The sequence below is a fragment of the Anabrus simplex genome, chromosome X, assembly GCF_040414725.1.
Source record: "Anabrus simplex isolate iqAnaSimp1 chromosome X, ASM4041472v1, whole genome shotgun sequence".
Taxonomy (NCBI): domain Eukaryota; kingdom Metazoa; phylum Arthropoda; class Insecta; order Orthoptera; family Tettigoniidae; genus Anabrus; species Anabrus simplex.
The window spans coordinates 26,967,159-26,983,391 of NC_090279.1; the positions used below are offsets into that span (position 1 = coordinate 26,967,159).

General features: G+C 42.4%; 1 protein-coding gene across 1 annotated transcript in view; it reads left to right on the forward strand.

Annotated features, from left to right (window-relative positions):
- Positions 1–626: 626 nt before the first annotated feature.
- The window catches only part of LOC137503081 (uncharacterized), a 76,832-nt gene continuing 61,225 nt past the window's right edge, over positions 627–16,233 (forward strand). Inside the window, exon 1 of the mRNA XM_068230524.1 lies at positions 627–717. Within this exon, the coding sequence (XP_068086625.1) occupies positions 672–717 (46 nt within the window). The 5' untranslated portion in view covers positions 627–671. The remainder of the gene's footprint in view (positions 718–16,233) is intronic.

The following is a 16,233-nucleotide window of genomic DNA, read 5'->3' on the forward strand; positions in this document are numbered from 1 at the left end:
CAAATTACTCCCCATTTATTGTAACATCAATAATGTTGTAACACGGGCCTCTTATTTCCTAAGAGGTTCCGCCGCATATAAATGTGAACACCTGTTATCGCGTCAAACAGGTTTATACCTGCCGCTCTCCACTGGCTTACACAAGTGAGCAAACCGATCTCGCCACGGATGGCCTTTTACTACAGCACAAATCTTCGTCCAAATCCTTGTATTATCACAATATATCGGTCAACATTATTGCCATCACGAATTATTTCAAGTCTAATGGGATCTGTAGAATTTGATATGCATTTCACTGGTACTAATGGAGTAATTGGATGAACAAAGAATCCCTCTGGATATACGAACCTGTTCTTTGTTCAAACCATGGACCTTACCATATTTCAAAACACTCTGTCCTGATTTTTCCCTCGAGCATTTTTACAAAGAAACTTCAGCATTATCTACACCATTACCTCTGGAGTATCTACTAGGAGCATGTCTCACAAACTGAGTCGCATGGTTTCATAACTACATGGACAAATAGAACTTATCTACCACCGACAGTTATGGACAGTTACGAAGTTTCTCACTTCACTTGGAAATTCAATAGTCCAGACGCATATGACACTGACTTCAACATAGACCCCAAACCTCAATACACCGAACCCCGAGCTATCACCTCCTGACAAATGTATCGCAGACTGACACTTCACAAAAAAGCATACCACATGGATGGTAACTATTACTCATTCCATTACTTATTATTATTATTATTATTTCAAAATGTTTTGCCCCACTAAGGAGCGCGATTGTACTTATTTTGCAGATGGTTGTGCTTTCTTCTCCTGCCAGAGTTTCTTCCCTCTTTGTGTTTATCATCTGTTCTTCCTTCTGTGTAACTGTGTACTCATCTTGGGTTCTCAGCAAAATGATGTTTGTTCACCAACGTTCTAAAGCTAGGCGTGTCCCGTATAATTTCATCTGGTATGTTGATTTCTTGAAGGTCCTTTTCAATTTCGATTATCCAGTTATTCTGACTTTAAGCGAGGAGGCATTATTAAATTTTTTAGTGAGTCTTTCATCATCTATTCTTTGAATATGGCAATCAAACTTCAATCACCTTTTCCAAAGATTGTATCTAATATTTCCTCAATATGTTGATATAATTCCGGAGACCTCCTATTCATCCACACTCCTATGCATACTGGGCCATGGTTTCCCTGAGGACTTCCCTATCTTGTTTTTCGATCATTTTAGATAATGATCTTTCTCGACTGATCAAGGTTTCTGACGTGTGTAATGTTTGAGGCTTAATTACGGTGTTATAATGCTTTAATTTAGCGTTGCTTGATACTGATATTTTGTCGTACTTTTCCATGTGGTTCTATGGCCTACTTGTAATATAGAAATCTCTCTCTGTTTTTCTCATGATTTAATGCAGATTGTTGGATGATTTTCCCAAGTATTTGAAATTATTTACCTGAGTAATTTTGCGAAAATGAGTTAGCAGGTTTTGTTTGTGTAATTATCGAGTAGATCCTCCCATGTATTGGGTTTTCTTATATGAGTTTTAGATTCGTTTTAGATGCAATTGCACGAAGTTTTCCAGGGACTGAATTCGTTCCTGCCTATTGTTGGATAAAATAATGAGACCTTTTGTGAAGGCCGAACATTTGATATGAATTTTATGATTAACTAGCTTCACAGAAAGTGTCTTGAAGCAGCCTCAGATGCTAAATATCTTAGTTATACTGCTGAGATAGATTAAAATCGAACTCTCCCCTGTCTTCAACTTATTAGCGTTATGAAATCAATTATTGTTATTAGTATGAGATAATATTTGTAAATATTATTTGTTTTAGTGATGTAGCCACACGCCAAATAAATAAATAAATAAATAAATAAATAAATAAAGAAATAAATATTGGAATTACTGACATGTACAAATTAGAATTTGACCAGACCTTTCCAATTTGCATACTCAACTGATCCTCTAAATTTCACTGCTATACTGCAAACATGTTCCTCATTATGTCTGAACAAATTTTATGAGAAATGCACTCAATCTAACGTCCCATCCTTAAAAAAATATGAATAAATGTCGGTTATAACACAGTGACACTTCTACCATACGCAAGCATCGTAAATTTCTACTTGTGTCTTTTCAGCACAAAAATTAATTGCTGAAACTGTGATAAACATCCACTAAAATATTACAAGGTCAAATCAGACCTACACATAGCAAAATACACCATGCTACGTTGTAGAAGTTACTATAAAAATAATTTCGTGTGGCTATTTCTAGCCGAGTGCAGCCCTTGTAAGGCAGACCCTCCGATGAGGGTGGGCGGCATCTGCCACGTGTAGGGAACTGCGTGTTATTGTGTTATGTGTGGTGTGTGAGATGCAGGGATATTGGGGACAGCACAGACACCCAGCCCCCGGGCCATTGGAATTAACTAATGAAGGTTAAAATCCCCGACCCGGCCGGGAATCGAACCCGGGGCCCTCTGAACCGAAGGCCAGTACGCTGACCATTCAGCCAACGAGTCGGACTGTAGAATTTACTGAAATACACTGACTATATTTAACACTTATCAGCTCCCATTTTCTGCTCAACTTCGTCCTCTGTATGTACAGGTTTACTGGTTTATGTTACGCAAGTTTTCATAATAATATTTTGCAATTTGATTATTTTATTTCTATTATTCACTTAATTTTAGGAATCTGAAAGACAAAACAAAATATATAGCCTTGCAATTTACTGGACACTCTAATAATATGCATTCAGGAAAGTCGCCGAGACTAGAATCTTCGCCGTCCAAAAATCAAGGTCATGTGTTTAGTGGTTGAACACCCTCAGTGCTATCCAACATCCAGATCATCTCCCGTGATGACACTGAGACTCTCACAGTAGAGTTCAATCAATAAGCCACCAGGTACTGTATTTAGATTTGTGGAGCCTTCCAGCATCAACATGTGAATTTTTTGGTTGGTGACATCAAGAGTCATAATACAACATGGGGCTACCCAGGTACCGAAGAAGGAGGAGAAGCTGGCGTAGAATGGACAGATTCGTGCAATCTATTTCTACAGCATGATAACAAACTTCCAGTATCATTCAACAGTGCGAGATGGAGGATGGATATTATCCAGATATTAAATTACAGTATCTGCGTAAGCAAACACATATCTCGGTTTTCAGCGAAATCAGTGGGGCAAACAATCCCTCATCGTCCTGTTATATGCCAGATATATGCTGCAATCTGACCGCAGACAGTTCCTTTTCATACATACATCTTCATTACAGACTTTTATGCCTTTCATCGTTCAGTCTGCGACTCTCTGTGAATTTACAAAACGCCACCACAAAATTCTGTTTGCAACTAGTTCTGTGGCCTCGTCTTAGTTCAATACATCTTACCTTTAAATCGTTAGAATCTGAGTGCCTTTTCGAAGATGATGTCATTTTAAGAAGGCTGATTGGGGGAAATGTATTATTTCACTGCACGAGAACATTCTGAATATGGAGCATTTTCCTTAATGTGATGATTATGTAAATATCGTGAAATTTTTCTCGTATCTCAATTCGCTGACGGTGAACACTATATACAAAAACTATTGAAATATTGAGAAACTATCGTGATCTCTTTGACAACGATCATTTGAGATCCGATACCGTCCAAGCTGGGGAAGATTTCTTAAAAGCGATATCTAATAACAGGAGCGATGGGGACACTGATCTAAGGAAAGATAGCCAGAAAGGCTGGAGGTTTCTTAAACGTCTGAGTTGTAACCAACCAGTTACAGAGGGTCATGCGAATGTTACAGCTAAACAGATTGCCCACCAGCTCGTGGAAAATGGTAAACCTCACCAACATACTTCAAAATGTTACGGTCAGAAGAATTAGTCTAGTCATCTTATGCGGCTTTTCTGTATGGCAGCCATTGGCAGTCGTAAGAGCGGTAAGGGAGTGGGGACACACGACATCAAGTAACAGCAGATTATCCACGAACCTACTACGCTGTCGTAGCATGGGGAGAGGTGTTACTCCCACGTGCTGCGTCCCAGGTGGCGTGTAGGGGGTTCTTACCTGGCTTTCCAGTCGGCGTGAGCGAAATAATATAGCTCTCGCGGACCAAACACACAGATCTCTGTGCGTGGAAGACGAGACCAAGGGATGCTGAATTTTGAACCAAATTACTTGTGCTTAGTTCCACTATCCTTGTGATTAGTACCACAAACTGAGGAATACCATGGGTCTGTTAGAGGATCACTGTGTATTTATAGTACCCATCACTATGACGGAGGCTAACCCTTTGCCTAGATTCGGTTAGAGGATCCCAGGGAGATAAAAGAAGCTAACGTCGCTCGGGTGTTTCAGCATCTGGTTGTGGAAACATGGGTGTGCGTTCCGAGGAACTCCACCGGATAGTACGAGTCCCAGAGATTTGTACAACTATATGACGAACACCATGGGTTGCGTTCCAAGGAACATCTGAAGTCTAGGTTTTATCTGTCATTAGTACCCACTATGTGAGGAAAACAACGGGAATGTACGGGTCCCTCAGATTTGCACAACTATGTGACGAACACCATGGGATTGCGTTCCGAGGAACAGCACGGGTTTGGAATTTTCCTGACATTCTTACCCACTATGCGGGGAACACCACGGGATAGAACGGGTCCCTGAGACTTCTGAAACTATGTGACGAACAGCATGGGTCTGGGATGTACCTGTGATAAGTACGCACTCTCAGGAACACCACAGTATAGTACGGGTCCCTGTGATTAGTTCTCACTCTGTGAGGAACACCATGGGATAGGACGGGTCCCTGTGATTAGTTCCCACTCTGTGAGGAACACCACAGGATAGTACGGGTCCCTGACACTTGTACAACTATGTGACGAACACCATGGGCTCGCGTTCTCAGGATCACCACTGGTCTGTGTTTTACTTGTCATTAGTACGCACTATATGAGGAACACCAGTACAGGTCCCTGTGATTAGTACCAATACGTGATGAACACCATGGGATAGTACGGGTTCCTCTGATTAGTAACACAATGTGAGGAATACCATAGGATGGTACGGGTCCCCATAATTAGTTCGCACTCTGTGATGAACATTACGGGATATTACGGATCCCTGTGAATAGTACAAATGTGTGAGGAGCACCACGGTATAATACGGCTCCCTATTATTAGTACCGCTATATGAGGAACACCAGGGTATAGTAAGGGTCCCTGTGATTAGTACCACTATGAGAGGAACACCACGGGGTAGTACGGGTGCCTGAGATTTGAACAACTATGTGAGGAAGACCATGTGCTTCGTTCCGAGGAGCACCACGGTATAGTACGGGTTCCTGTGATTAGTTACGTTTTGTGAGGAACATCATGGGTCCGCGTTGCATGGAACACCACTGGTCTAGGATTTACCTGAAATTAGTACCCACTATGTGAGGGACACCATGTGCTTCGTTCCGAGGAGCACGACGGGATAGTACGGGTCCCTGTGACTAGTTACGTTTTGTGAGGAACATCATGGGTCCGCGTTGCATGTAACACCACTGGTCTAGGATTTACCTGTGATTAGTACCCACTTTGTGAGGAACACCCCTGTATAGTTCGTGTCACTGGGATTTGTACAACTATGTGAGGAACACCATGGGTTTTCATTCCGAGGAAAACCCCGGGATAGAACGGGTCCCTGTGATTAGTACCCACTTTGTGAGGAACACCCCTGTATAGTTCGTGTCACTGAGATTTGTACAACTATGTGATGAATACCATGGGTTTGCGTTCCTAGGGAAACCACGGGTCTCGTGTTCACCTGTCATTAGTACCACAATGTGAGGAACACCATGGAGAATCACGGGTCTGGGATTTACCTGGCATTAGTACCCACTATGTGACGAACACTACGCGATAGTACGAGTCCCTGAGATTTGTACAACTATGTGACGATCACCGTGGGTTCGCGTTCCCAGGAACACCATGGGTCTGGGGGTCACCTGTCATTAGTACCCACTATATGAGGAACAACACGGGATTGTACGGGGTCCTGTGATTAGTACCACTATGTGATGAACACAATGGGTTTGTGTTTCGAGGAACACCACGGGTCTGGGGTTTACCTGTCATTCGTACAACTATGTGAACAACACGACGGATAGTACTGTTCCCTGAGATTTGTACAACTGTGTGAGGTACATTTTGGGTTTGCCTCCGAGGAACACTACGGGTCTGGGTTTTACTTCTCATTAATGCCCATTGTGTGAGGAACACCACGTGTGTGGGTTTTACCTCTCATTAGTACCAGAGTGTGAGGAACACCGCGGGATAATACGGGTCCCGGTGATTAGTACCAACTATGTGGGTAACACCACGGTATAGTACGGGTCACTGTGATTACTATTCAATATGTCAAGGAATACCGCGGGGTAGAACGGGTCCCTGTGAATAGTACCCACTATGTGGGGAACACTATGGGTTTGAGTTGCCTATGGGTTGCGCCCTTTTGTGTGGAACACCGAATGTTTACGTTATTTTCTAGAAATACCGTTCTCACAACATAAGGTAAATGTCAAGAGTGTTAGCACGACCAAGGATAAAATAAGCAAAAGGACGACTTACGAATTATCCCAACAGAAGGCCGTCGCTGATTGAGGAAGCTCTGGACACAAGAGGCCTAGCGAATCAACTAAATTAAGCTTAATTAACAAATTGGCTGAAATAATAACTCAAATTAAATTGATCAAAAAATTTAATTAGGTAAATAATTTAAGAATTTTCGACATCAAAACTATTTTTTTTAAATCAATTACCACTGCAAAATGAACGTGAACACCTTTCAGAATAATTAATCAAGGATATCAATTGAACATAAATTATTTTAACACTAACTCAAATTGCTAGGAGGCAGAAAATCTTTTTGAACAATAAACAAACGTAGATCAATAGAAGATTAAAATCTTAAGACAACTATTACTGAAAGAAAGCTGAAATTTCCCTAATGAATTTCTCGGTTACTCCAGGGCTGCATTAAAATTAAATTAAATCCACCAAAAAGCATAACTTCAGTTAACACCATGAAATCATTCGAAACATGGACATAAATCCATAAATAGGATAAATAACCCTAATATTCTCCAAGGTACGGTAGCTTAAACCAAATGAGTTAATCAAACTCATCAGAAAAACATTCCATATGCACGAAGATCCACACCAAAAATCAGCTGAAAATCAAGTTACCAACAATAATTCGATACTCAAATGTCAAATTCAACACAGCATGGCCACGGTATGTTTTCATTCTGTTACACAGAGTGTAACAGATGACGAGCACCGAAATCAAAACAAACACTTGAAGTACCGAGGAAGTCATTAGAAGCCCTACATTAAAGGAACAATGTTTCTCTATTAGTAGGCCCACATTTGATTGAAAATATTATAATAATAAACATAACTTGTTTTGTGCACAAAACCTTAATTAACTAAAGTCAAGAAGATAAACAAATGCCATAATGACCATTACAACTTGAAGCCCGAAAATATTACCATATTACAAGATTATTATGAGGACCTGTTTTAGGAAGTCAATTTCTTTTAAAACCACATGCAGAATTTCAATTTTGAGGTTAAATATCTCCGCGTATTAACACTATTAACTAATCCATTCCTTGGTAGCTTAGTTCAGTACAGAAGATGGATGCAACTTACTTACGAGGTCGAAGGAAACAAGATATATTAAATATTCTAAAAGGATAACCAAATGTTCAGGCCTATCGCCTAGATGGACAATCCATCATCCAGGGTCTAATTTCGCGACCATCTCCTCTTCTTGCATCATGATTTTCTACTCTTCTTAAGGGACAATCAGCAGAGAATAGGTTCCAGCGTCTTCAGGTTAAGAAGCAAAAATCAGAACAACTGCTATCTGCATTGTCGACTGACTACGACTGAGAAAGTTTCACTTCTAGCGCCCAGATAGCAGCACAACTTAGCTACCTCGCTGCTTAAATTCCAAGTCGACCGCTAGATAGCACACCATCACCAATTAGAGAAAGTCCATGGAATCCTGAAGTTTGAATACACGGTGGGCCAGACAAGAAAATGGACACATAATCAATATGCTTCGTATCATCGCGAAGATTAATTTTAAATCCATTACACCGTGGTTCTTCTTTACTAGCGATAGGTACCTTTATGAGGGGCCATTCACCTAGATTTTCGACCTCTTTAGACACAAAGCATAATCGATTCAAGGATGTGCTTTGGAAGCAGCTCCTTGGTCAGTATATAACATTGTTATAAGTTAGCTTCTGGATAGGTGCGCCATTTCGGAGCGGATCCGCTGATTGTTTTAAGTTCATAATAATTGTTCATCGTCGTGTTTATATTTGTATTCGTAGGATTGTTTATTGGAATTCTTCTTAATGTTTAATATTCGAGTTGGATCCGCTGATTATCTTGCTTTCGTATTAGTCCATTCATTATTCACAATCAAGATATGAATTCCGGTCAGAGGTTGAATATTTGGACATTTAAATTGTTTTTACATTTCGTATCATTGGGGGCCAAGGAGCTAGATGCTAGGCCTCTTTAAACAATAATCATCATCACATCACGAAGATATGGAGTATACTTGGCTAATTGTTACTCACGTTGCAGTTCCGTCATGAGGAAGGTAATCACTATACAGCTCAGGAGATTTCTGGGTGTGGCCGTTGTATGTTGAGTACAGATTGAAATATGTACACACGGCCGAGTAGTAAACAGTCCTTCCTCTATTATACATAACGGAAAGGCGAGGTAAGCTGAGCCACAGCTTGTAGGAACACGTCATTCCACTCGACGGCCACAAGCGTTGCCAGATTCTCACTTTCACGGCAGTTTCATTTTGCTACATCTTCAGAGCTACACCGACAAAGCGTTTTATGTTTCCTTTCAGACAAATTTCTCGCCGCTTCGGATTGCTCTTCCATTTACTGGATGCCACACCTTCAGTACTCTACTGACCTTCATACGGACCGGATTCCTGGGAATGCCCCGCTCAGTTTCCGGTGGGACATTGGCAACTGCTAATGCAATTCGACCACGGCATACAGCGAAGACACCGGCCGTGAAAAACTAAACCGAGAGTCTCAGAGAGTTCAGCAAGCTCTCGAGCCTAAGGAGCAGGCAGTGGTGAAGTGACTGCCCGCTTCACCAAGGACATCTTAAAATATCTTCCTTCCAACATATTTACACATAACTCTAAATTCTCTTGGTTTCTTGCCTGTAGCTCCACATCTCCCTTGCTAGTGTCCTGGCCAGGCATAGTTCACCATCTTTCGGGTCCCAACGTGTACGCTCTGGGTGCGCCTCAACTCGCAATGAGAACGAGACGCCCCGGGAATGCGGAGCCGCACAGCAGCGCGGCCCATCTTCCCTCGGTCCGCACTAGGCGGGACCTTCACTTTCATTGCGCCTTTAGGTTTAGTGTCAACCCAATGACTCGCGCACATGTTAGACTGCTTGGTCCGTGTTTCAAGACGGGTCGTGAAATTACCCGAAGCTTTTGCTTCGCTGCCGGGAGTCTACAAGATTTTTCTGTCCGAGGCATCCCCAAACCAACAGCTGAGCGGGGTCGGAGGTCCGTCGTCCATGCCACGCGCCCTCGCTTGTCAGGGGCAGGACGCCTGCCCCGAAGGGCGGCGAATCAACTCCGCGCACACATACCGTCGAGCCGTCGGCCGGAACACCGGGGGTCTGTCCGACGAACACGCCTTGCGACGCGGACGAACAGGCCTTAGACCGACACCCAACGGGTCGCGACGTCCAACGAGGGGAGAAGTGCGGCCCACCGACCTCCCCACCACTACCCGGCCGAGTAGAAACCTGTTACCACCCTGACGCCGGATTGCTCCGTGCAGGGGGACAGACCCATCTGGCCAAAGCAGGGGAAGAGGCGCGGGTAAGGCTTGAATCTCCCCGGTTGAGGTATTTTCGGGTTTCTCACGTTTACCCCCGAACCGTTTCACGTACTCTTGAACTCTCTCTTCAATGTTCTTTTCAGCTTTCCCTCACGGTACTTGTTCGCTATCGGTCTCATGGTCATATTTAGCCTTAGATGGAGTTTACCACCCACTTAGGGCTGCCTTCTCAAGCAACCCCACTCTGAGGAGAGATCCTCCCGGAAGCCGCAGCGGTCTCTACGGGCCTGGCACCCTCTGCGGAGCGTGGCCCCATTCAAGGAGGACTTGAACTCGCCGCAGGTTCCCGGTTAAGTGGACCCTCCCAAACACCACATTTCCCGGCAGGGTGAACCTGAGAGATTCGGTGCTGGGCTCTTCCCTGTTCGCTCTCCGCTACAAAGGGAATCCTTGTTAGTTTCTTTTCCTCCGCTTAATAATATGCTTAAATTCAGCGGGTAGTCTCGCCTGCTCTGAGGTCGTGTTCGGTTTTTGCGTGTCGCACAAAATGTTCGGTCGCTGCACACACAGCACACACTTTCGAGCTTGGTCGCGGAGCAAGGGCGGCGAACCGGCGCCAGTAGACACAAAGACGCTGCGCGGACCAACCCCCCCGTCTCACACACTCTCAGTGGTGGTGTCGACCGGTCCAGCTCCCCCAGGGTGAAGCTCTTTTCAGGAGACGCGGCGGCGGCCGTGGCCGCACGAACCGCGACGCATCCACCCTTCTAACGCATTGTCGCGTTCAGTTTCAGCAACCGACCCTCAGCCAGGCGTGGTCCGGGAACGGAATCCATCGAAATGGTGCCCTAAATGAAGACTTCCAATTTTGACACAAAGTAGAGGCCCATTTCAACCAGGACCGATGTTCCTATCATAAGGGTATTGGTGACTTAATTTGACGATAAGGATTAGGGGGCTTGATAGCCTATTATCATTGTCGCTGAGCTGGCTGCGGTTGGAGTTCTGGCCACGGAATTCGGGAGTTATACGAAGTATGTACAGAAAGTAAGTTCCGTTTGGTAATAAAACTAAATTGAGTACAGATACAGAAAAATTATTTATTGCACAAAATTCTACAACTCTTAAACTACTTTTCCCCATAACTGCCGAAATTTTGCAGGCATTTGTCATAGCGGGGCACACGTTTTTGTATACCTTCTTCATAGAAGTTTGCCGCCTGTGTCTTCAACCAGTTGGAAACATTTTCTTTCAGCACTAATTGTAAACCTGCGGCTTTCCCGGATCTTGTCATCAATCGCGTGAACCAGTTCTTCTGTAACCAAAGATGGACGCCCACTTCGTTCTTCATCGTGCACGTCACTACGTCCTTCATTGAACTGTCGGACCCACCTTCTCACCATTGAATCACTCATCGCATTTTGTCCGTAAACGTCGCAAATTTGCCGATAAATTTCAATTGGTTTCACTTTCCTAGCATTCAGAAAACCAATCACAGATCTGATTTCACAAGCGGCGGGATGTTCAATCAACACCGACATTGTAAACAAGCACAACAAAGCGTACGTGGCTGACAGCGATCTCAAAATGGCATACGCTTCTTCTCCTTGATACAGAGCGTCTACCGTGCATTTGCGGACCTGCGATCGCAGGGCTGCAGCGGAGATAAATTGAAACGGAACTTACTTTCTGGGCGTGCCTCGTAAAATGAAGACATCCTCTGGTTCGGATTCCACATTACACTAGAAACCCTTGGTCATGATCAATGTATATATGTTCATGAAAGACAGGAAGTTTCCTTGCAGAAGAGACTAATTCATCTTGGTGTTGCTTTATTCCCAGTTGTCCAGAGACTTCTTTGGTTACATGGTAAATTGACTATACTATATGATATTGGTCTGGATGGAAAAGATATACGAAACGTTGCCAACCTGTATTAACATCAGTTCGCATCTCTTAAGGTTGATAACACCAACGCCTGTGCTATTGAAATAAAGCAAGGGATGAGGCAAGGCTCTGTTATAACTCCACTCCTCTTCAATAACTTCCATGAAAGGATGCTTTTCTGATATCAGTATTGTTAAAGGAATCGTGACAAATAATCTGCCATATGCGGATGATACCCTTCGGTTTGCAATAAGTGCTGAAGGTCCACAGATAGTAGCGAATTGCGTGGTCAAACAGAGTTGTGCGTTTAAACACGAAAAATACTAACTTAATGATCGTAAGAAAACATGTCATTCAACCTATAAACTTGAGAGTAGTTGGCACATCACTAAAGCAAGTCCAGTACTTTAGGTCTCTCACCTGCACACTTGATCACAGCTTGAGCAGTCCTGTTGAAACTGGGTCCCAAAGACTGCCTTCAAGAGATTTATTTAAATCCTCTGTAACAGGGACTTCATTTTCTCCGTCCATGTTTACTTCGGTGTTGTGTATCTCCTGTCTTACTTAATTTTGTTGAGGCCTGAACACCATCCTTTGAGATGTGAGGCTACAGTACTCCGAGCTGGATGTCACGTACAATATCAGAATCAATATCATTCGAAATTATGAGGTAGTGCAGTGGTTTATACGTTTAGAGAATTATAAGTTAAAACAAAATCCATCAAAAACCCAGATCCATGCTTTTCACGTGAGGAATGAAGAAGCATCTTGAAACTTGCAGGTCAAGTAGATGGGAGAGTTACTGGAACACAGTGATACACCTATGTACCTGTGGCCACACTTTGCAGGTATCACTGCGCCAACTCCGAGGCAAAACTCCTCTCTCACGATGCTTTGACATGATCAGGCAGGGCTGCTCATCCAGCTCGCCTGAAACTTGCGAAACGTGAATAGAAGTTGCTCCGTAACTACGGAGAGCCCTGGACGACGTGGAAGTCTTCAAAGAGAGTGCGAATTGCGACAACGTAAAGAATAACATCCACCTGATACTAGTGCTCATATCTGGCACTAGGCAGCACCACTGTAATATGTATAATCTCTCTTGTAATTTTTACTGTATTATGCGACTGACACAAATAAATAAATGGCCTCCTTCAGTTTATCTCAAAGATATACTTTAAGGAAAGAGGTGTAGGAGGAGGAGGAGAAAATCTTGGCTACGTACTGTACGAGAATGGTATGGACTCGGTACCCCAACTTGCTGAGGACAAGGATCAGATCGCCCCGATGACAGCCGACATATGATAAGGATATTGTAGAAGAAGAACAAGAAGATGAATCATTGCTATATTTATATGGTAAATATATCTATACAACGTAGAATGGAATAAGCCTGAATTATTCCGCCTCGTGTGGCTTGAATACTGTTTTAATAATAGAAATGGCCTAACTGTCACTGCTGAATGTTTCATACGGCACAGCGACACACGGCGCACTTCCGTCTCGGAATCCAAGAGAAACAGTGCTTCGCGATTGCGTGGTGGAACATGAACCACGCTTCATAGCTAAGTCTAATTCACGGACTAAAATGTTCGACGTTCTAATACAGATAAAATATGAGGATCATAAAGTATTTAATGAGCAAATGTACAACGTACAGTATGATAAATATATGATGCACAGTATTGTAGTACCAGTATATAGTACCGGTAATATACAGCGTTTCCTTCCTCATTACGCGCTTACAATGGTACTAAAAGCAATCAATTTTTCCGTTAAATGCACATTAAAACAGTAACTAATGTGAATAATTATAAAATGATTAAAGAAATTTAAAAACAGTTCAAAATAGTTATTTTATGTACACGTAATCATGTTGCAAAAGTAGTCTAAGTAAGTGGACCAACTTGAATAACTAGAAAATGAGTAATTAAATCTCAGAAGAGCCCAAGATCGGTATTATGTGTATAGTAACAGACTTGGTCTATTCCAGTTTAAAATTGTACTTCAAATTGAAATTTTAAAAAATAATTTTAGGAACATTTGCACTTGGAAGCGACTTTCTCTTATAATATGACCCTGCTTTGAGGACAATAATGTAATGTTTCCGTGTGAAAGACCTTACATTGTGGAGTGCATTGTTATTTTAATCACTTGACTCGCGATTCGGAATATAAAGAGTCTCGGCTTATCTTCAGGACAATGCCACGCGGAGTGTTTCTATTGTGGCGAGGAGGTGAACAAAGCACCGTCACTGTTTCAAAGCTCTGGTGTTCCGAAGCATCGATGTAGCTGACGTGTGTGGGTTCCTGTTCACTCGACACGACACACGAAGTGATCTCAATGCTTCGAAACAGTGAAGCCTTGATGTGTTGATTGCGCCGGCACAGTGTTTCGAAGCCTACTGGGCCTACGGTATAAATGTAAGGTAATCTAGAGGCACCTTCTCTGAAATATAAATGCAAATGTTTCGCTTATGAACATTCAGAGTTGTACCGTCACGCAGGAGTGTTGGCAGATATCCACCTCGTTAACACGGGGCGCATGACAGTACCTCCAAGCGTTTCGTCGTAGATAAGTACAGAAATATTACGGCAATCACCTCACAACACGATGGCAGCTGCTTTAACATTGGAGCTATATTTCTTTCTCTTCTACTGTTTCTTTTCAAATATTAAATTTTACACTTTGCCAAACAAATAACAATTCAGGTACAGATCTGGCTTGTTAGCTTGGGTACAATGTTGGCAAAATTAGATAACAATAAATTAACAATATGAGCATGAAGCTCCCTAATTACAATTTTTAAATCAGCGCTACTGATCCATTCAATCAACTGTCAAGGAGACGGATCTTCCAATTTCTACATCAGGGGAAGAGCTTTTTGTTCTACAAATTCACATTTTTGTAGACTATTCTCGAAATTTACAAGTTCCTGGCCTATCCAGGCACAACGTACATTTAACAAAATGAAACAGTACTCACTGTCCTAACTGCTCAACAGTCTAACTGCCTAAAAATGAAGTGAATGATGTTAACTCTAACAGGGGTAACAAGTACCCATCCTACCTGACCTTTGATAAAAACAAAAGGTAAAGTTACTGGCCGAAGATCGAAACGGTAAGGAGGCGAACACATTCACTACTTGATATTTACATGAAATTCTTAAAACCCTATTTGGGCTTATGACCCGACGTTAGAGAGGTGACTACATGGAGAAAGTATTTAAGTTACAGAAATGCTAGGTGGATTTTAACGGTTACAAAATCATGGTCACCTCAATGTCAACTTCAGAGGGAATACATGAGAGTTACTCACTCTCTATTCTCTGATTATGGTTCAGTTCTTTTGACTTGTTTGAATTTTACAATTAAAGTTTGAAATATACATTTGACAAAATAAAAGTTACATTACTAGTCGTTTGAAACATTCCTCTCAAGCTAGCTCTCAAAACTATCACATAGCTAAGACGAAACTGCCATTATCTCGAGCTCGTGGACCTCCAGAAGATGGACGAGGGAGCCTCCGTTACGTACACGCTCTAGACTGGAGCGGTCACAAAGGACATCATGGCTCATCAGCCCTCGGCTTTTATAGCGGAGAGGAAAATCCAGAAAATTCTAGGCCAAGACCCTGAAACACCCCAAATTCTTATTGGTTAATTTGATAAATATCCGAAAATTCTTGATTGGTCGATAAATAAATATACAACATTTTTCAGCGGCCAACGCTTTAAGCGTGTGGGAAGAGATAGCAGTGTTGATAACCTTTGAACATCTAAAACAAACACTAAATATTCCAGTTTAGGAAACCTTAACGCACAAAATTTATCCTGAATTTTAATAGTTCATCTTCCCCCCAGAGGGCACAACATAAGTCGATAGTAGTGACATATGTCGAGAAACGTTCACACTATTTCCGAAATGGGTTTCAGAATTCATGATCTTCATGGACTTCTACAAGTCACTAGTTTTAAATGCACGAGTCGGGCATACCTCTGGTACAGTAACCATGGCATGGATCTGTTATGTTCTACCACACCAGTGGGTGCGAGATGTGTCGTACATGTGGATTTGACTCTTGTTTGCGATCTGATGCTCTTCCCGAGGCCAAGGCTACGTGATGGAATGTACCGGTAATCCCTATTGCGTTTTGGTAAATATGAAGAGGAAAATTCTGCGACAAACACAAACACCCAGTCACCGAGCGTGAACCAAGACCAATTACAATATTATAACACCTGAATGCGTACATTAGCGGCACTAGCGGCATTAGCACACACACACACCAGTTTAAACTGCCAATGCCCACACAGTGTACGAAATTGATCTATGTATTTCATTTTAGATTATGTTAGCTACATTACGAAAAACAAAGCAAAACTAAAAATCCAGAGGAAAAGTTTTCCAAAAAAAATACAGGGATGCCACCTGTAGATTACAT